Source organism: Xiphophorus couchianus, chromosome 5, assembly GCF_001444195.1.
Source record: "Xiphophorus couchianus chromosome 5, X_couchianus-1.0, whole genome shotgun sequence".
Classification (NCBI taxonomy): Eukaryota; Metazoa; Chordata; class Actinopteri; order Cyprinodontiformes; family Poeciliidae; genus Xiphophorus; species Xiphophorus couchianus.
In genome coordinates this window covers 41,186,552-41,208,105 of record NC_040232.1, presented here as the reverse complement: position 1 = coordinate 41,208,105, position 21,554 = coordinate 41,186,552, and the positions used below count along the sequence as shown (strand labels likewise).

The 21,554-nt window shown below is 41.4% G+C and overlaps 1 protein-coding gene across 6 annotated transcripts in view; it reads right to left on the bottom strand.

The window, feature by feature from the left end:
- LOC114145495 (caskin-1-like) overlaps positions 1-21,554 on the bottom strand; it is a 107,094-nt gene that overhangs the window by 15,501 nt on the left and 70,039 nt on the right. For 5 of the 6 annotated variants that reach the window (XM_028019102.1, XM_028019104.1, XM_028019105.1 and 2 more), the window contains 6 exons: positions 20,201-20,299; positions 18,959-19,143; positions 12,161-12,242; positions 6,248-6,318; positions 5,337-5,444; positions 3,095-3,196 (listed from right to left, as the gene is read on the bottom strand). In XM_028019102.1, coding sequence (XP_027874903.1) covers positions 3,095-3,196; positions 5,337-5,444; positions 6,248-6,318; positions 12,161-12,242; positions 18,959-19,143; positions 20,201-20,299 — 647 coding nt within the window. The remainder of the gene's footprint in view (positions 1-3,094; positions 3,197-5,336; positions 5,445-6,247; positions 6,319-12,160; positions 12,243-18,958; positions 19,144-20,200; positions 20,300-21,554) is intronic. The other variant, XM_028019103.1, reaches the window with a different exon arrangement.

Sequence of the window (21,554 nt, the reverse complement as noted above, 5' to 3'; positions counted from 1 at the left end):
TCTGTGTTAAATTAACACATTCACAGTGTTAACTTTTGGCACTACACACTAGTGTTAGGGAAATTCAACACTGATGTGTGTTAAATTTCAACTACTGAGAGTGTTGATTCAACTCTATCACAAATAACACTTTCAAAAGTGTTAGTTTAACACCATCAAGAGTGGACCAATATAGACCAATATAAAGTGTTAATTAATTCAACTCTCTAGGAGTTGGGTTAATGCTTCCAAATTTGCTGCAAACCAGATCACTTTCAGCACCAATGGTAACTCCATAAAATGAACGCTCTCTATCATGATATCATCCATGGAAGGATTTCTTTATTTAAATGGGTTCATTTTTCTAATGGACACATAGTGAGGGTATCATGATTTTAGTAATTACATGTTTATAAGAGTGATATTCCATTGTCCTTCCATGGAAGCGGGCAGCATCCAGACAGACATTAAAACACTTCTCCTGTTTTAATTTAAAAGTCATGTCAATGTTGCTCTTCAACACGATTACGTCACTGATAAAACATATGTATAAAAACACTCAATAGGACATAAAATATTTGAAAACCAGACACCCATGACCTGAAAAGTGAATCACAGCAAGGCCACTAGCTGGTGTAACGCTGAACTGTTGCGGTGAAGCTTAGAGTAGCAGAAGCGCGGAGCTGCGCCAAGAAGCTAACAAACACTGAAGAGAAGAGCAGCTGCCATCGATACAATTGCAGCCAAGCATGTTTTAATGTTACACAATACCGTTTTAGTAAGTTGCTCAAAGTCTAAACTGGTATTGTTGTGCATTTAAGGGGTAAATTTGACCTCCAAGCAAACGCCCCCCTTTTGTACATTTTTCTGCCAGCGCCCCCTGAACGCCCCCTGGATGCAGTACCGCCTCATTGAAAAACATTAATCTAGTGACTGAAATTTTTGCTCATTATTCTTCTGCAAAAATTCAAATTCAAAAATACTTTATTGATCCCAAATGTGACAGACTGACGACCTGTCCAGGATGACCCCACCTCTCGCCTGAAACGTTTGCTGAAGATAGGCGCCGCACCAGCACCCCTCCTGACCCCACTAGGGACAAGGATGTACAGAAAATGGATGGATAGATGATCCCAAAGGGAAACATCTCAAGAGAAGAGAAGCATCCCAGAGCATGATGCTGCCACCACCATATTTGACAAAGGGGATGTTTTGTTCAAGGTGATGTGCAGTTTTAGCTCTTTGCCACATATATCATTTTGCATTTTGGTCAAAAGGTTTGACTTTGTTCTGGTCTGACCAGAACAAAGGTCACTCCACATGTTTGCTGTGTCCAACATGGCTTCTGGCAAACTGCAAACAGGACTCCTCGTAGTTTTTGTTTAACAATGGCTTTCTTCTTGCCACTCTTCCATAAAGACTAAATTTGTGCAGTGCATCACTAATAGTTGCCCTATGGACAGATTCCCGTAGCTGAGCTGGGGATCTTTGCATTTGAGTCACAATGGGCCTCTTGGCTGCATCTCTAATCAGAACTCAGCTGGAAGTTTGAGTGGATGGCCTTGTCTTGGTAGGTTTACAGTTGGACTATACTTTTTCCATCTCCAGATGATGGATTAAGCAGTGAGATGTTCAAAGCTTGGGAAAGCTTTTCATAGCCCAAGTCTGCTTTTAACTTTTAACAAATCTTCTCCTCAACCTGTCTACTGTGTTCCTTGGACATCATGACGCTGTTTGCTCCCCAATATTCTCTTAACCAACCTCTGAGGCGTTAAAGAGCAGCTAGATTTCAACTGACATTAGATTAAACACAGATGGACTTTGTTTAATCATTAACAGTCAACAGGTAACTTCTGAAGGAAATTGGTTGAACTCAGAGAAAGTGGGGCTGAATACTACACAGATGATACACAGCTCTACATTACGATGTCACCAGGAGACTCAGAGCCCATGGTGGTTGTTGTGTTTCTTGTCTCTATGCTGCTGTAACTGCGAAATAATTTCCCTGCTGGGATGAATAAAGTAATTCTATTCTATTCTATTCTATTCTATAGATCTAGAGTCAATGCACAGCTTCAGTTATTACAGCTAAAAACTAGAGATCAGGCCTGAAACCTGGGAGTAGTGATGGACTCTGACCTGAACCTCCAGAGCCACATAAAGACAGTCACAAAGCTGGCCTTCTATCACCTGAAGCACATTTCCAGGATTAAAGGACTAATGTCTCAGCCAGATCTAGAGAAACTCATTCATGTGTTTATCTTCAGTCACATTGATTACTGTAACAGTGTCTTCACAGGTCTGTCCAACAAATGAATCCTCCAGCTGCAGCTGATCCAGAACGCTGCTGCTGATGTTCTCACTAAAACCAGGAAGTTAGAACCCATCAACCCAGTTCTAAGGTCCTTCACTGACTCCCTGCAGCTCAGAGAATAGACTTTGAAAAACTGTTGTTAGTTTATAAATCACTGAACGTTGCTGTTGTTTTATCAACTTTTCAGACCTCTCATGTCTTCTGGTTCTGGTTCTGCTCTGCAACAACCAGAACCAAACATGGAGATGCAGCGATCAGCTTCTATGCACCATAAATCTGGAACAAACTTCCAGAAAACTGTACTACATTTAAAGTGCCTTTAAATGTAGACTAAAAACCCACCTGCTTAGAGTTGTATTTGAAACATAATCATGAAACATTAATCAATAATCTGATGTGCAAAATATAATGTTGTTGACTGTGTTGACTTTTTATTTTTGTGTTTTTATGATTTAAAGCACTTTGAAATGCCTGCTGCTGAAAGGTGCTATACAAAGAAAATTAGATTTTTGAATACTTTTGCACACTGCACTTTCATTTTTTATTTGCCAGAAATGTTTTGAATCATGTAATTTTCTTTGTACTTCACATAAAATTACAATGAAATATGTTTATGTTTGTAGTTGTAATGTGACAAAATGTGCAAAGGTTCAATGGATATGAATACCTTTTCAAGCCTCTGTTGTTTCAAGAAAGTTTGGATCTTACAAAATATAGGGTAACCCTAAATTAAATGTGATTCAAAACTTAAGCACAATACTTTTGCTGCCAAAAATTCACACAGTCCTGGAAATGCCTTACAGGTTTGTGGTCAAGCAGCCAGTCTGTGGAGGGCACCTTGCTGATTTCTGACAATAACTTCTTTCGATGTCCAGGCTTTATAACGCCAATTGCTGTCAGGTCCTGAAAGAGAAACGTATTTAGACACATCAGGTGGTCACCACTAGCACTGATGGAGTTTTTTCATAATATAGAAATGATCTGATGCTAGTTTGACATTACTACATGAGTTGCATGAGACATGTCTTCTAGAACATTTTGGGTAGTGAAAGCACCAATGAGTGTCCACTGCCTTTAGTGTGGATTATGTCACATGGCTGTGTCTGTTTCAGCACAAATTGATGAACAACTACATTAAAATGACATGGAGATGAAAAAACTAAATTCATGATTGGAGAAAATCAGCTAGTGCATCCATCTAATGCTCAATCTCTATGCAAAAGATATGTTCCTAATAAAGCTCTGTATCTGTGTGTATTTATGTAAATTATAGTCATAAAAAATGCTTAGTGTTTTGAAAACAGTCACACAGATTGAAGGAAAACATACTGGCTGCTGAAAGCTGGTGGCACTACATAGTCAAGTGGCTCAGCTTGGCTGTTGTTCTGACTTTAAGAGGATTAGTCAAGTCAAGAACCCTTTTCTTGACTTGACTAAGGGTCTAATATATATATAGATATCTATAGATCTATATATATATATCTATAGTTCTATAGATATCTAAAAATATCTATAGGGTTAGGATATCTATATATATCTATATCTATATATAGATATAGATAGATATCTATAGATCTCTCTATACATATACATATATACAGTACAGACCAAAAGTTTGGACACACCTTCTAATTCAATGGGTTTTCTTTATTTTCATGACTATTTATAAGGCAAGAAATCCCACTTATTAACCTGACAGGGCAGGTTGACCTATGAAGTGAAAACCATTTCAGGTGACGACCTCTTGAAGCTCATCAAGAAAATGCAGAGTGTGTGCAAAAAACAGTAATCACAGCAAAAGGTTGCTACTTTGAAGAAACTAGAATATAAGGGCTATTTTCAGTTGTTTTACACTTTTTTGTTTAGTGCATATTTCCACATGTGTTATTCATAGTTTTGATGCCTTCAGTGTGAATCTACAATGTCAATAGTCATGAAAATAAAGGAAACTCATTGAATTAAAAGGTGTGTCCAAACTTTTGGTCTGCACTGTGTATATATATATATATATATATATATATATATGCATCCATCCATCCATCCATCCATCCATCTTCTTCCGCTTATCCGAGGTCGGGTCGCGGGGGTAGCAGCTTCAGAAGGGAGGCCCAGATTTCCCTCTCCCCGGCCACTTCTTCCAGCTCTTCCGGGGGAATCCCGAGGCGTTCCCAGGCCAGCCGAGAGACATAGTCCCTCCAGCGTGTCCTGGGTCTTCCCCGGGGCCTCCTCCCGGTGGGACGTGCCTGGAACACCTTACCAGGGAGGCGTCCAGGAGGCATCCTGACCAGATGCCCGAGCCACCTCAACTGGCTCCTCTTGATGTGAAGGAGCAGCGGCTCTACTCTGAGTCCCTCCCGGATGACTGAGCTTCTCACCCTATCTCTAAGGGAGAGCCCAGCCACCCTACGGAGAAAACCCATTTTGGCCGCTTGTATCCGCGATCTCGTTCTTTCGGTCATGACCCAAAGCTCATGACCATAGATGAGGGTGGGAACGTAGATCGACCGGTAAATCGAGAGCTTTGCTTTTTGGCTCAGCTCTCTCTTCACCACGACGGACCGGTACAGCGCCCGTTTGACGGCAGACGCTGCGCCAATCCGCCTGTCGATCTCCCGCTCCCTTCTTCCCCCATTCGTGAATAAGATCCCGAGATACTTGAACTCCTCCACTTGGGGCAGGACACCCCCCATATATATACATATATACATATATATATATATATACAGTATACATATATATATATGAGCAGCTTTTGTCTCCCTCTGTGTTTGTTGCTGAAGCAAAGAGAACTGCAACATTATGCAAAAATATTTGAATATTTCTTGCATCTGCTGGACTTGAGGGGACTAACTGCCTCTCCCATTTGTTCTCTGAAATCTTCCTCTTCGTGCAGAGTAAAGGTTAAGCAGTTAATATGTGCTGCCAAACCAGACTCGATCTGAATGTGTAAGAACAGGTAGACAAATGAAGAATGGCTGACACATACAGAAGACCCATGATAAACCAGGTACGGGATGGACTGATGAAGAGGTTATGACCTTACCTCAGGGGTCATCCGGCTAATGGTGTCTAGATCATATCCTGCAGTGAGGAAGTGAGTGGTGTAGAACTGCAGCTGAAACTCTCCTAGCCACGTCACTACAGCCTGCTTCTACAACACAAAACCAAGACACTACTGACTGCTGGTGGAACACTGCAGGGTTCCTCTAATCCAGTGTTTCTGCAACGTTTTCAGGCTGAGGACCACTAAACCCATTTAACAGCCACGGACCACCTAACCTGAAATCGCCCCCGCGATAACACATCTTAATATATAATGCAATCTGAAATGAAAATATTAGTCTCTTAACTCATGCACTGTTGTTTTGTTTGTTCATCTGAATGAGAAGAGTAATGCTGTTTGGGAAATGTGACTGGCCGCAACAAAACCATGAACACGTCTACTTGGGCATTTTGACTTATTTCCAGATTGTGAAAGTGTGGAGTGAAAGTTTTCTAATGATGTCAAATACATGGAAATAAAAACAAGTTTTTCAATACTACCAAGTGTTGTGTGCATTAATAACATTTAGGGCTATTTGTGATTTAGAAGCACAATTAAAGAAAAATAGACTTGAGTTGTTCAACAGAAACAAAAAATTATTTTCTGCGCCATTAAATATGAAATTATGAACCCATTTCTAGCAATTGTATTCATTTATTGCATTTATTTTATTTAATATTTTTAAATTAATTAAAAATAACAATAGTTGTTGACCTGAAAGCAGAGCATCATTCATAAAAAACAAAGAACAGTTCGTGACTGGATGGACATAAGGCAAGACAGCCTCTGTCACTCAAGTGCATCCACTGAACCTCATCATTGTGAAGAACTTTCCTCCCAATCCAGTGAACAAGTACAGGAAAATCAGATGCAAACAGAAAAAAGGCATTTTATTTTTAATGGTGACTCACTTTCCCATCATCTTCCTCGGTCTTGCGCTCAAAAGACCGCTGCTCATGGACTGTGCGACTGGAAGAGGCTGCTGGACGAGACGAATAGACACAAGGGAGAAGTCAAAACATTACTGACAAACAGATCAAATAAATTCACCATCTATGGATTCCTCTAAATCCTGTCCATGGGTTAATTTTGAATGTACTAAATTGCTTTATGTTTGGGCTAAATTGAATTAGTTAACTTTTTCTGTGAAACAGGAAGTACTTTTTTATTTTTCAAATGTCAGAAAATAAATAAAGGTTGGGCAAATTTACTTCTACAATATTGGCGAAATTCATCGGATCTGCGGCCATATGTCTTGGACACTCGGGTGAAGAGAGGTGCGGAGCTGTCCACTGACCACTACCTGGTGGCGAGTTGGCTCCGGTGGTGGGGGAGGATGCTGGTCAGACCTGGCAGGCCCAAACGTGTTGTGAGGGTCTGCTGGGAACGTCTGGCGGAATCCCCTGTGAGACGGAGCTTTAACTCCCATCTCCGGCAAAACTTCAAACACGTCCCGGGGGAGGTGGGAGACATGGAGTCTGAGTGGACCATGTTCCGTGCCTCCATTGTCGAGGCGGCCGATCGGAGCTGTGGCCGCAAGGTTGTCGGTGCCTGTCGTGGTGGCAACCCTCGAACCTGTTGGTGGACACCTTTGGTGAGGGATGCCGTCAGGCTGAAGAAGGAGTCCTATCGGGCCTTTTTGGCCTGTGGGACTCTGGAAGCAGCTGATGGGTATCAGCGGGCGAAGCGGCATGTGGCTCAGGTGGTTGCTGAGGCAAAAACTCGGGCGTGGGAGGAGTTTGGAGAGGCCATGGAGAAAGACTTCCGTACGGCTTCGAGGCGATTCTGGTCCACCATCCGGCGTCTCCGGGGGGGGGGGGGAGCAGTATGGCACCAACACTGTTCATAGTGGGGATGGTGTGCTGCTGACCTCTACTCGGGACATTGTGGGCCAGTGGGCAGAATACTTCGAAGACCTCCTCAATCCCACCAACATGCCTTCCATTGAGGAAGCTGAGCCTGGAGACTCTGTGTTGGGCTCTCCAATCTCTGGGGATGAGGTCGCCGAGGTGGTTAAAAAGCTCCTCAGTGGCAGGCCCCGGGGGAGGATGAGATCCGCCCGGAGTTCCTTAAGGCTCTGGATGTTGTAGGGTTGTGTTGGCTGACACGACTCTGCAATATCGCATGGACATCGGGGGCAGTTCCCCTGGATTGGCAGACTGGGGTGGTGGTCCCCCTGTTCAAAAAGGGGGATCGGAGGGTGTGCTCCAATTATAGAGAGGTCACACTCTTAAGCCTCCCTGGCAAGGTCTATTCAGGTGTCCTGGAGAGGAGGGTCCGTCGGATAGTTGAACCTCAGATTCAGGAAGAGCAGTGTGGTTTTTGTCCTGGTCGTGGAACACTGGACCAGCTCTACACCCTCGGCAGGGTCCTGGAGGGTGCATGGGAGTTCACCCAACCAGTCTACATGTGTTTTGTGGACCTGGAGAAGGCGTTTGACCGTGTCCCTTGGGGAGCCCTGAGGGACACAGGCTCCCCGGGGGTTCTCCAGGAGTATGGGGTACCGGGCCCTTTGATACGGGCTGTCAGGTTCCTGTACGACCGGTGTCAGAGTCTGGTCCACATTGCCGGCAGTACGTCGGGCTCGTTTCCGGTGAGAGTTGCACTCCACCAGGGCTGCCCTTTGTCACCGATTCTGTTCATCACTTTCATGGACAGAATTTCTAGGCGCAGCCAAGGTGTTGAGGGGATCCGATTTGGTGGCCTTAGGATCTCATCTCTGCTTTATGCAGATGATGTGGTCCTTTTGGCTTCATCAGGTCGTGCTCTGCAGCTCTCGCTGGAGCGGTTCGCAGCCAAGTGTGAAGCGGCCGGGATGAGGATCAGTGCCTCCAAATCCGAGGCCATGGTCTTGAGCTGGAAAAGGGTAGAGTGCCTTCTCCGGGTCAGGGGAGGTGTCCTGCCCCAAGTGGAGGAGTTCAAGTATCTTGGGATCTTATTCACGAATGGGGGAAGAAGGGAGTGGGAGATCGACAGGCGGATTGGCGCAGCGTCTGCCGTCAAGCGGGCGCTGTACCAGTCCGTCGTGGTGAAGAAAGAGCTGAGCCAAAAAGCAAAGCTCTCGATTTACCGGTCGATCTACGTTCCCACCCTCATTTATGGTCATGAGCTTTGGGTCATGACCAAAAGAACGAGATCGCGGATACAAGCGGCCAAAATGGGTTTTCTCCGTAGGGTGGCTGGGCTCTCCCTTAGACATAGGGTGAGAAGCTCAGTCATCTGGGAGGTACCGGGCCGCAGAGTAGAGCCGCTGCTCCTTCACATCGAGAGGAGCCAGGTGAGGTGGCTCGGGCATCTTGTCAGGATGCCTCCTGGACGCCTCCTTGGTGAGGTGTTCCGGGCACGTCCCACCGGGAGGAGGCCCCGGGGAAGTCCCAGGACACGCTGGGGGGACTATGTCTCTCGGCTGGCCTGGGAACGCCTCGGGATTCCCCCGAAAGAGCTGGAAGAAGTGGCCGGGGAGAGGGAAGTCTGGGCCTCCCTTCCGAAGCTGCTACTCCCGCGACCCGACCCCGGATAAGCGGAAGAAGATGGATGGATGGATGGATATTGGCGAAACTTTTAAACTAACATTGTTGCTTACGCACCTTTTGATTCTGCAGTCAGCCACCTGCATCTGAGACTCTTAGGATCACATGTTGACTTGTGATCCTCAAACTCTTTCAAGTTTGTGAACTTGAAAAAGTTCTAAAAATCTCTTATCTTGCCTATTGCACTCTTCAGATGAAGCCCAGATCAAGATACTGCCACCACTGTCTTTGAAAATCTTTGCTGTGTACCACCATTGAAAAGAAAACTGAGTTTTATTAATAAAGTGACCACAAAACATTTTTTTCTTCCTTTTTGGTTGTTCTAGCCCATTTTCTGTATCACATCGCTGTAACTGTAGGGTGCTTTGAAGCCATTTACTGCCACTTAGTAGTAATAAGGTGGATTACAGGCTGTAATTCATATCCATTAAAATAATATGGGTTACATCACCATCGGTAGTACATAACAATGGCTGTTGTATCTGTGGCCAAAAAGTTAAACTCTGTTAATTCAGGCCATTTTTCATTTTCCCAGCAGGATCTATGAGAATTAGGTCCCTTCTTTATAAAAAAAATGTTTGCTTTTTAACTCTGTTTCTTATACTGCAAATACACTGAGTCTTACCAAGTATTTTTGGTCTGGTTTCTAGAGCATATGTCTTATTACACTTGAGATAAGACAAAACCTTTCAGCAAGATATATGTATATACTCTATGCTTGTTCAGAGCTAATAATTCCTTAATATTGATGAAAAAGTACTTGTTCCATTGGCAGATTATTTCACTTATAACATGGGAATTGTGAGGATTTGGTTTTTCTTTATGTTTATTTAGGTTTCTGTGTTCAGTCGTGTCTCCGTGTCGTCATGTCACGTCATTGTCTTTACCCTGTCAGCCAGTTGCTACCAGCGACTGAGCTCCTTGCCTCTACTCACCTGTGCTGCCTGGATTTTGTTTTATCATCATTAAACCATTATTCTCTCACTTCAACCTGGGTCCACTGCGTCTACCTCACCACCTACAACCGCAATTCATGACAGGAATAATGTCTTGTTATAAGTGAAATGCCAGTGGAACTAGTGTCATGTTGTGTAAATGGTTGTTGTAGGATCCAAATGCAGGAGACAGAGCTAACAGATCCTAACAAGCAGTACCTTTTCATTAATATTAAAGAATTATTAACTTAAAATAAGCTCCTATATTTTTCTGCCAGTTACTTGTAAGTTAGTTTTGTCCTACTTCGAGTGTACTAAGATATTTAAAAACTAGAGCAAAATTAATTGGTGTGAGTTGGTGTTTTTGAAGTGTATTTTAGACAAACAGGGGATAGTTGAGATTATTATCTGCTGTAAAACTCCATCAGTAAAAAGTGGAAATATCTGCAGCCTGTTCTCCTGAGATTTTAATTGAACAGTTTCCATCTTTTCATTAATGTTGGAGAGACGTCCAAATTTGTAATGTGATGGTTTCTGAATGTTTTCTCTACTTTAAGATGATTGTATTCATTGTGCCATTGTATATTAATAATGGGAATTTTATTTACTGATAACTTTTTAACTAAAAGATACAAATGTGGAAGTGTCAGAAAAATTCTGCTATGAAAAATAAAGAAGCATTTGAACATTCAGGGTTACTATGCTTTTTTTGGACTCCTTTACCTTTACTTTAAAATAATACAATTATTTAAGTTGATGATGAATTAAAGGCAGACACACTGCAGTCAGCAGACTGTAGTTACAAAACCTGGAAATTCCAGAAACTGGCAGGAATAAAGAAAGAAAAGTTACGAGTAACCGGGACAGATTTGATTGAAGGAAGCAACAATACAAAATAAAAATGAAGGAAGGAAGGAGAGACACGAAAAAAAACAAGGAAGGAAGTAATGACAGATGGAAAGACGGGAGTAGGCATAAAAGAACACAAAAGAAGGGAGGAAAGGCACAAAGAAAGGAAAAACACAGGGGAGTAAAGGAAAATATAAGGCAGGAAGGAAACCAAGGAAAGAAGAAAGGAATTGTAATGGATAGTGAACTATTTAAAATAAATTGCCCAAATAATTTATATTTGTAGACTACTTATTGTAAATTATTCAAAGTGAATATTTTAAATTAAGAATGTCGCAGATTGTTTATGGATGTTTGTCTGTTTTGATTGGCATTTTTGTTGGTTTTTTATTTTGTTTTGTTTAATGGTATTTACACTTTGTAATGTTTTGGGGTTTTCTGTATGTACCTCACGGGCTGCCGTAGGTAATGAGGGCAGGCCCTATAAAGGCTGGTAGAATCATTGTGTTAATCAATGACTTGAATTGTCAAGATGATTGGCATGAAGAAATCAACACTTAGTGTTTCCCAGTGAAAGCAGCGAGGTACGTTTTGTTTTGTTGTTTGTATTGTAAGTTTATGTTTGTATTCTAATATTTGTATATGTTTTAGTTTTCACGGTGACTGAGGTGATTGAGGTGATCATGGTGAATCTGAATCACCCGTAAAAGAAAAAGAAAAACGCCAAATTCACCCGTCAAGACTGGCTGATTAATTCAAGTGCTGGGGAGCTGCTACAGGAATGAAGGAATTTCTTTTTCCCATGTGTCCTTAAGGGTATAAGGAAGGAAACTAGTTAAGGCACATGGTAGACACAAGCAACAAAGTAAAGAAAGAAAGAAAGAAAGAAAGAAAATATTCAGACTATGACAGATGGGATAAAGCATGGAAACACAAATGTTAACCTACATTCTAACGTAGTTTTACCATATTTTTCCAGAACTGCAAAACATTGAAATCAAATTCTAGAATTTTCTGGACTTTCCAGACTGCTTAGGAGCCCTAAATATCTGGGATTTCTTTTAGTTTGGGCGACTTCACTGCTGGGCTTGTACATCTTTGATCCTTGTCACTGCTGTTAAAGCGTAAAAGTGCAGATTGCTGGGAACAGATGTATCTGAAGATCTGTCTGCATATGAAAGCATCTGTTATTAATAGACCATTAAAGTTCAAAAATAAAAGGAGCGTGGAGGGCAGTGCTGCTGGTGTCTGATGTGAGCTGACAGGTGGTCTTTAGACGGTCAGGCTGAATAAAAGTGAGATGAAGAGAAAGCCCAGAGGGAACTGTTGTACTCAAGAACAACGCCTTGATCACTCTCAGTCGTCATCACTAAACTAGCAGTGCTTTTCATTTAAAATGGATGGTGGTATTCTCCCTCTATGCAGACAACCACAAATGCTACTTAAATGTGTGTTCAGAATGTAACATTGAGACGTGACTGTGAGTGTTGTGATAACAGCGGGTGCTTACTCGTTGACTGCTCCACAGACTGTGACTGCTCCAAGAGATGCTCCTTTGCTTTTACTGACTGAGACAGTACAGTGGCCAGCAGCTAAAACACAAAAACACATATATGCATAAGCAGGCATGCAAAGAAATGCTTTGTCAAGCGTAGTCATTCAAATCCCAGAGGTGATCTGTGTTTCAGCAAATAGGAAAGAAGAAAAAGATATCAGCGTATGATCCTCCACCTGCTACTGTAGTTTCCTGCAGAGAAGCTACAACCTCCCAATTCTATATCCATATAATAGAAATGAGAACACACTCCTCTTTCACCAAAACAATTTTCATATCATTTTTGAATATAGATCTTTTACCCTAAGCAATTACACTGTGTTAGGTATGAATAGAATACCAGGCATTACAAAAAAGCATCATAACTCCTTTTCATTGGGATTTGATACGATAGACCAATACAAAATGGCAAATAATTGTGAAGTAAAAGGAAAATCATGCATTTGAAGTTTTTTACAAAAAAATCCAAACTGAGAAAGATTGTGGAATGGTGGTGGTGGTGTGTGGTGGTGGGGGGGGATTAAAGCACAGTAAAAGTAATAAACATCATTATCTCTGCTTAATGCATTTTCTAAATAAAGAAAGCAGTTGTGGTTTGTTATATGAATAATATGGCTTCATATTATCTGAGGCCTCAGACTGAGGTCTGAGGCCGTGGTCCAGACTTTATCTTTACACCCTTCTTGCTCCAGAATGTGTCTGGCCCCTCGGCACTGCAGAACAGGACATTACCTGTCCGGATCACTATAAGAAAATTTACAAGAAACAGAAACATAAAATACAGGGGACCTAATTCAAACATCAGACTGATCCCCTGCCTAAAGGAACCTCAGACTGAAGAACTTTTGGCCTCCAAGTCACTTAAACTAGCTCTTTTAAACACAAGATCTCTCTGTGCTAAAACTCTATTAATTAATGATTTCATCACTGAGCATAATATCGATGTTATGTTTCTGACAGAAACATGGTTGAATGACAATAATGAACCAATCGTAATAATTGAATCAGCGCCTCCTAACTACAATTTCTTCAGTGAGAATAGAAAACATAAAAAAGGAGGAGGCGTGGCTTCAATATTTAAGAATACCATAAATTGTAGTAAAATCTCTTTGAGTCACTTCACCTCTTTTGAGTATCTTGGAATTGAGATTAAAGGCCACAAACGAACTTTGACTGTAACTTTATACAAAACTCCAACTTTTGTGGAAAATTTCTTTACTGACTTGAATGAGCTTCTATCTCTCATATGTATTGATTATGATTGTTTAATAATTGTTGGTGATTTCAACATTCATGTTGACAACCCCCAAGACAGAGGGGCAAAAAAGCTCGCTAATATTTTAGAGACTTTTGGTCTAACACAACATGTCAAACAAGCAACACACACTCAAGGACACACACTGGACCTGGTTATCAGTAAGGGTGTGAATATTTCCAATGTCTCTGTAACTGATGTCGCCTGTCGCATCACTTCGCTGTTATCTTTGAAAGTTCTTTATTCTTTAACCCACTTATACAAACAGCAACCATCACAAAACGTTCTCTCACTGAAAACACAGCAGAAACATTTAATCAAATCTACTCTTCTTCCTCACCCTTAAGCTGTAATGATGTAGATAAGTTGGTAAATGATTTTCAGTCTAAAGTTTCAGATATCATTGATTCCATTGCCCCAATTAAAATGAAGGTTGTGTCTGGTAGGAAGAAATCTCCATGGAGAAATGCACAGTTAGATCTGCAAGACAACTCTGCCGTAGAGCAGAACAAAAATGGCGTAAAACTCAACTTCACGTTCATTATGACATCTATAAAGAAATACTACGTAACTATCATTTAACACTAAAACATGCAAGAGAGGCTTTCTTTGCAGATATCATAAACAAAAACATTGACAATGCTCAAGCTTTATTTGCAACAGTTCACAGAATCACAAACCCTCCTGTGACGTTACCGCCTGAATTCCAATGTATTGCCGCCTGCAACCAGTTTTCCAGCTTCTTTTCAGAGAAAATTAATAAAATCAGAGGATTAATCTGCACATCCACTATAAAGTCAGTACCAATGCTGTGCCCAAACAAAACAAATACAGGAAAAATGACCCAATTTCAACTACTTAATTATAAAACCTTACAGGAAATTATAAGTCAATAAGCTCCAGTTCCTGCTGTCTGGATGTTTTACCCACACATTTCTTTAAGAAAGTCCTGCCTGTTATTGTTACTGATCTGATCCAAATAGTAACTCATTGCTCTCATCAGGCGTTTTCCCCCAGGCTCTGAAAACAGCAGTAATCAAACCACTGATAAAAAAAGAACAATCTGGACAAATCACTACTGTAGAACTACAGGCCGATCTCCAACCTCCCATTCATCAGCAAAGTTATTGAAAAAGCTGTGTGTAAACAATTAACTAGCTTCCTAACTATAACCAACCGCTTTGACTCCTTCCAGTCTGGTTTTCGTGCTCACCACAGCACAGAGACTGGCCTAGTCAAAGTGTTCAATGACATCCATATAAATACTGACTGTGGGAGAACCACAGTGCTGGTTCTGTTGGACCTCAGTGCAGCTTTTGACACTGTTGACTATGACATATTACTGAATCGACTGGAGAGTTGGGTCGGACTCTCCGGTCCAGTGCTTAACTGGTTTGAATCTTACATGAAGAACAGGGATTTCTTTGTTTCAATTGGAAACTTTTCATCAAAGAGGTCAAAGGTCACATGTGGGGTACTCCCACTGCATAGTTAGCTACCATAACTATGCAGATGGCACACAGCTCTACATTACGATGTCACCAGGTGACTCAGAGCCCATCCAATCACTGAACAGATGCTTAGAACAGATAAATGTGTGGATGTGCCAAAACTTTCTCCAGCTGAACAGAAACAAAACTGAAGTTATTATTTTTGGACCTAAAGAGGAACGATCTAGAGTTATAGATCTAGAGTCAATGCACAGCTTTAGTTATTACAACTGAAAACCAGCAATCAGGCCTGAAACCTGGGAGTAGTGATGGACTCTGACCTGAACCTCCAGAGCCACATAAAGACAGTCACAAAGCTGGCCTTCTATCACCTGAAGAACATTTCCAGGATTAAGGGACTAATGTCTCAGCCAGATCTAGAGAAACTCATTCATGTGTTTATCTTCAGTCGTATTGATTATTGCAACAGTGTCTTCACAGGTCTGTCCAACAAATCAATCAAACAGCTTCAGCTGATCCAGAACGCTGCTGCTTGCGTTCTCACTAAAACCAGGAAGATAGAGCACATCACAAGTTTTAAAGTCCCTCCACTGGCTCCCTGTAGCTCAAAGAATAGACTTTAAAATACTGTTGTTAGTTTATAAATCACTGAACGGCTTAGCACCACAATACATTCAAGATCTGCTGTTGTTGTATCAACCTTCCAGACCTCTCAGGTCTTCTGGTTCTGGTTCTGCTCTGCATCCCCAGAATCAGAACCAAACGAGGAGAAGCAGCTTTCAGCATCTATGCACCACATATTTGGAACAAACTTCCAGAAAACTGTAAAACAGCTGAAACACTGACTTCTTTTAAATCTCAACTAAAAACCCACCTGTTTAGGATTGTATTTGAAACTTAATCAATTACAAATTTACTGATGGAACTTGTCTTAATGTCATGTTTTGATTGTTGATTCTATGTTGCATTGTGTTTCTGTGTTTGTAATGATGTAAAGCACTTTGAAATGCCTTGCTGCAGAAATGTGCTATACAAATAAAATTTGATTTGATTGATTGATTGACTGATTCATGCTCAGGGTGGAACTAAGTGGTCATCTAAATAGTGTACTGGAAGAATTGTCTTTTGCTTATTTACATGTTGAGTTAAGAACAACAGACAAGCCTATAATGTGCACAGGTACTATAAGAAAACACCGCCGTGCATAATAATTAGCTGATGGTATAATTTACATCTTAAGATTTCTTATTTAGCCATTTTCAAAGGAGTTTTAATATTAAGACTGGTTAGATCAGCTGGATTGTTCTACATTACACCAAGCTTTTAAGAAGCTGAGCTCTATGAATCTTTATACTATTGTGAAAAATTGAAGGTTTTTAAGTCTACCTGAATAAACTGGTATTATACACTCACCGGCCACTTTATTAGGTACACCTATCCAACCACTCATTTGTGCAAATGTTAGCTTACATGGTAACAACTCAACGCATTTAGGCACGTAGACATGGTCAAAACCATCTGCAGAGAGCTACAGAGAAAAAGTTCTGGATGATGGCGACTATACACTCACCGGCCAGTTTATCAGGTACACCTGTCCAACTGCTCATTGATGCAAATGTTGAATCAGCCAATCACATGGCAGCAACTCAATGCATTTAGGCATGTAGACATGGCCAAGGCGATCTACTGCAGTTCAAACCGAGCATCAGAATGGGAAAGGAAGGTGATTAAAGAGACTTTTGAACATACAATAGTATGGTAGTTAATGCCAGGCTTGCTGGTCTGAGATTTTCAGAGATGCTGATCTACTGGGATTTTCACACACAACCATCTCCAGGGTTTACAGAGAAAATCCAGTGAACGGCAGTTCTGTGGGCCAAATGCCTTGCTGATGCCAGAGGTCAGAGGAGAATGGTCAGACTGGTTTGAGCTGATAGAACTGCAACAGTAACTCAAATAAACACTCGTTACAACTGATGTATGCAGAAAAGCATCTCTAAATGCACAATAGAATAGAATAGAATAGAATTACTTCATTCATCCCAGCAGGGAAATTATTTCGCAGTTACAGCAGCATAGAGACAAGACACAATAACAACCACCACTGAGTAGCAATTGTAGACAAAATAAAAATAAAATATAACATGCTGTCAATATAAAAAGCAACTTATAGCAGTCCTTGCAAAGATTCAAAAAATGCAGATACAGTATGTATATGTAAATATATGTACAGCAGTGTGCCACAGTGCAGTTGTGCAAAATTGGACTGATTAGTGCAGAACAATGATTTAGCTTTTATTGTACAGTGAGATGGCATGTGGCAGGAAGGATTTCCTGTATCTGTCCCTACGACAGCGGAGCTGGAGCAGCCTATGTGAGAAGGTGCTGAAGATGTTGAACCTTGAGGCAGATGGGCTACAGCAGCAGAAGACCGCACCTGGTGCAACTCCTGTCAGCTAAGAACAGGAAACTGAGGCAACAATTCGCACAGGCTCACCAAAATTAGACAATATAAAATTGGAAAGACGTTGCCTGGTTTGATGAGTCTTGATTTCTGCTGCAACATTCAGATTCAGTAGGGTCAGAATTTGGTGTCAACATCATGGAGCCATGGATCCATCCTGCCTTGTATCAACAGTTCAGGCTGGTGGTGGTGCAGTGGTGTGGGGGATATTTTCCTGGCACACTTTGGGCCCATTAGTCCAATTGAACATTGTGTCAACGCCACAGCCTACCTGAGTATTGTTGCTGACCATGTCCATCCCTTTATGACTGCAGTGTATCTATTTTCTGATGGCTACTTCAGTAGGATGGAAGTAGCCATGTCATAAAGCGCGAATTATCTCAGACTGGTTTCTTGAACACGACAACGAGTTCACTGTGCTCGAATGGCCTCCACAGTCACCAGATCTCAATCCAATAGAGAACCTTTGGAATGTGGTGAAATGGGACATTCACATCATGGATGTGCAGTCAACAAATCTGCAGTAACTGAGTGATGCTATCATGTTAATATGAACCAGACTCTGAGGAATGTTTCCAGTGCCTTATTGAATCTATGCTGCCTCACCAAGCATTTGAATGGGAAATTGGACAAATTCAGCGATTTTGAAGAAAAAATAATCTAAATTGGTTAAGCTAAATGAAAAATAAATATTTTGTAGTACAAACCTCAGGGTGAAAATAGCAATTTAAATTATTTTATTATTATATATTATTTATCCATGCCTCCCCTGACCACACGTCACTGGTTGAAAGACAAAAAAGTCAAATTTGCAGTTTGCCACAAGCCAAGTGGGAGTCAAAGCAAACAGGTGAAATAAGGAGTCCAAGTCAGATGATACTTTTTGCACCAATAGGGGGAGCTTTTCTTCAGAAGGGATAGGAAAGCTAGTCAGAGATGATGGGAAAATTTTTGGAGCCAAATACAGGAAGAAGCCCTTCCAGACACTCCAAGAACTTTAGACTGGGATAAACGTTCACCTTCCAGCAGGACAGCAGCCCCAAAGACTTGGCCAAAGCTGCAGTGGAATGGGTCAAATTTTATTTAGAAGTTAGAATGACCGATCCAAAAGCCAGGGCTAAGGATAGGTGACAATACTTGGATATTGATATTCAAAGAATATCATAACTGGCACTACTCTATTTAGTTAATTTAAACTTTATCCCATTTAAATTTATCACTGTGCAAAAACTTTTACATAAAGGGGGGAAAAAATCCTAAGTATTTTTTTGGTCGCTTTAATATGCATTGCTCTCTGAGTGATGCATATGCAACCCACAAAATCAGAGTTAAAGTAAAAGTGAAAGAGAAAAGTGGAGGCCAAACCAAAATGCACCTGGTTTAACTGCTGAAAAAAGATGATGCAGCGGAAAAACAACCTGACAGGAAGCATAGCTGTGGTTAACATGGTAAACACATTTGTGTCAGCTTCCTGAAATTGTTTTGTTGTTTCCAGTAAACAACGTGCTGGTTGTACTGTGAAACTTAAAAGCAGAAATGTGGTAAAAACCTGTGTATGTGAACACATTCAGGAAGCCTCTTACCTTAACCCCTTCAGCTTGAGCATGCAGCCCTGGAGCGTTGAGGCCATGAGTGTTGAGTCCTGGCGTAGGGGCCGGCTGAGGACTGGGGGCCGGTGTTGTCAGGACATGGGTGTTTCCAGATCCCTGCAGGCTGCTGGAGGAGCGAACGCTGCCCAAGCTGCACACACTGCCACTGCGCTCTCCTCCTTCAATCAGAAACGTCATATCTTCCAGCAAGCCAAATTTCATTGCAATCTTTTGAAAGTGGTCTTGAGTAATTGCATGTCTTTTAAGATTTTCTTTGGACTTTTGCTGATTTTTTGATAATTTCCAGTCAGTTATCTGGAGCTTCAGTAGAAAGTCCAGATCCAACTGCCTGACCATCTTAGGCTGAAAGTTTAATGCACTATAATTGTCTGAGAGCCTTTTAGTGGTAAAATTAGTGTTAGCTACATCAGTCAGGTAGTTTACTCAACAGGCCCTGCTCAAAGAGCCACACCAAGCATCAGTCATAATGAGGTGAGTTAATCTTCAACGGTACAGACAGAGGATTTGCATGGAACACCTTGAGAACAGATGCTATTAATCTGTAGTTATTGCTGAGACATTCTAGGAGTGGGTGTGTATATTATGTAGAACATATAGCTGAAATTAAAAGTTTATATACAACAAATAAAAAGACACACATTTTTTCTCACTACCTGAAGTTAAATCAGACCAAACGTCAGTCAGTTAGAATTACCAAAATTATTTTTAATTATTCTTCATGCCTTCATGTATAGTAAAGTTCAAAATCAGAAATTTACATACATTGCCTCAGTAATTGGTAGCATTCCCTTTAAACTGCATGTTGTGGGTGGAACATTTGGGTATCCTCACACAGCCTTTACGTGATAGCTTGCTGGAATTTGAGCCCATTCTGTCTGACAGAACTGTCGACAGTGAGTCAGGTGTTCTAGGTGTGGCTTTACAATAAGGCCTTGTCAAGTTTCCTTATTTCTAAGCAAACACTGGGCTAATCTAGTCAGGTAAAGCAGCTAAAGAGGGAAACACAAAAAATGCAACTGAAGTCCAAGTTCCCCAGGCTTGAGAAAACCTGGGGAACTGATGAACAATATCAATTTAAAAGATTGCAAAAAAACCGGCTCTTTAGCAAGCAAACTATATCGATTTTTGAGCTTTTCTATGGTGTTATAGGTCATATAGAACAAAACTGCAGAAATTCTAATTTTTTCCTACAGGCAGGCAGAGTTTGGGGTGTACCTGCCACTGGTTTGCGTAACACCCAGATGTCCTCGCTGGTGCTGCTCTGATGTCCTAAAGTGGGTGAGCCCTGAGGACTCAGCTCTGCTGTCCGGGAACCTGTCACATACACACATATACACACAATTTTTATTGTCACTGAAGAAGAAATCAAATTATTTCTGAGGCCAACTTCTAATCATTTACAACAAAAACAAAAAAATTCTCCAAGACAGTGAGTGCAATGCATATCTCCATATAAATCTGTCACCTATAAATCATTATTACTCATGTCAAGCTAAAGATTTTAAAAGAGCTTTAGGGTTTAAAATAACTTGTTTTGGTTCAATAATTTATCATTTTGACTAAAAACTATTGTTTTTATTAAAAAATACTGCATGAGTGGTGATACAATTTCCAATAATCTGACAGTGAAATTAATTTATACTTATACTGGATAATAACATACTTCATAAATGTGAACATATTCATTGTAAGTCAAAAGTTTTAAATGAAATGATTTGCTTTGTCCAACCATGACTAGTACTTTTAAGAACCTAGAACAGCCTCATAATGTTATTATAAAATACATAGTACTGTGCAAAAGTTTTAAACCACATCTAATTTATTCCTATTTCAGAGATTCTTCCAATGTGCTTAAGTAGTTTTGAGATACAGATCTGTTTCTGGAGGTCTTTAAAAGTTTGTCTTCAGACTTTGATTTTTGGATGATTTTTGGGAACTGGATTCCCAAAAATCATCCAACCCAACCCCTCATAGGGTTGGGTTGATTGATGTGACTCTGCAATATTGCATAGACATCGGGGGCAGTTCCCCAGGATTGGGTGGTAGTGCCCCTAATCAAAACGTGGGACCAGAGAATGTGCTCCAATTACAGAAGGATCATACTCTTAAGCCAGGGAGGCTTAAGAGTGAGTCCTAGAGGATTACTTTCAGGGGCCCTAGAGAGGAGGGTCCGTCGGACAGTCGAACCGTATATTCAGGAAGAGCAGTGTGGTTTTCGTCCTGGTCGTGGAACACTGGACCAGCTCTACACCCTCGGCAGGGTCCTGGAGGGTGAGTGGGAGTTCGCCCAACCAGTCTACATGGGTTTTGTGGACTTGGAGAAGGCGTTCAACTGTGTCCCTCAGGGAGCCCTGTGGGGGGTTCTCCGGGAGTATGGGGTACCGGGCCCTTTGATACGGGCTGTCAGGTCCCTGTATGACCGGTGTCAGAGTCTGGTTCTCATTGCTGTCAATAAGTCGGGCTCGTTTCCGGTGAGAGTTGGACTCCGCCAGGGCTGCCCTTTGTCATAACTGTTATGGACAGAATTTCTAGGCGCAGCCAAGGTGTTGAGGGGATCCGTTTTGGTGGC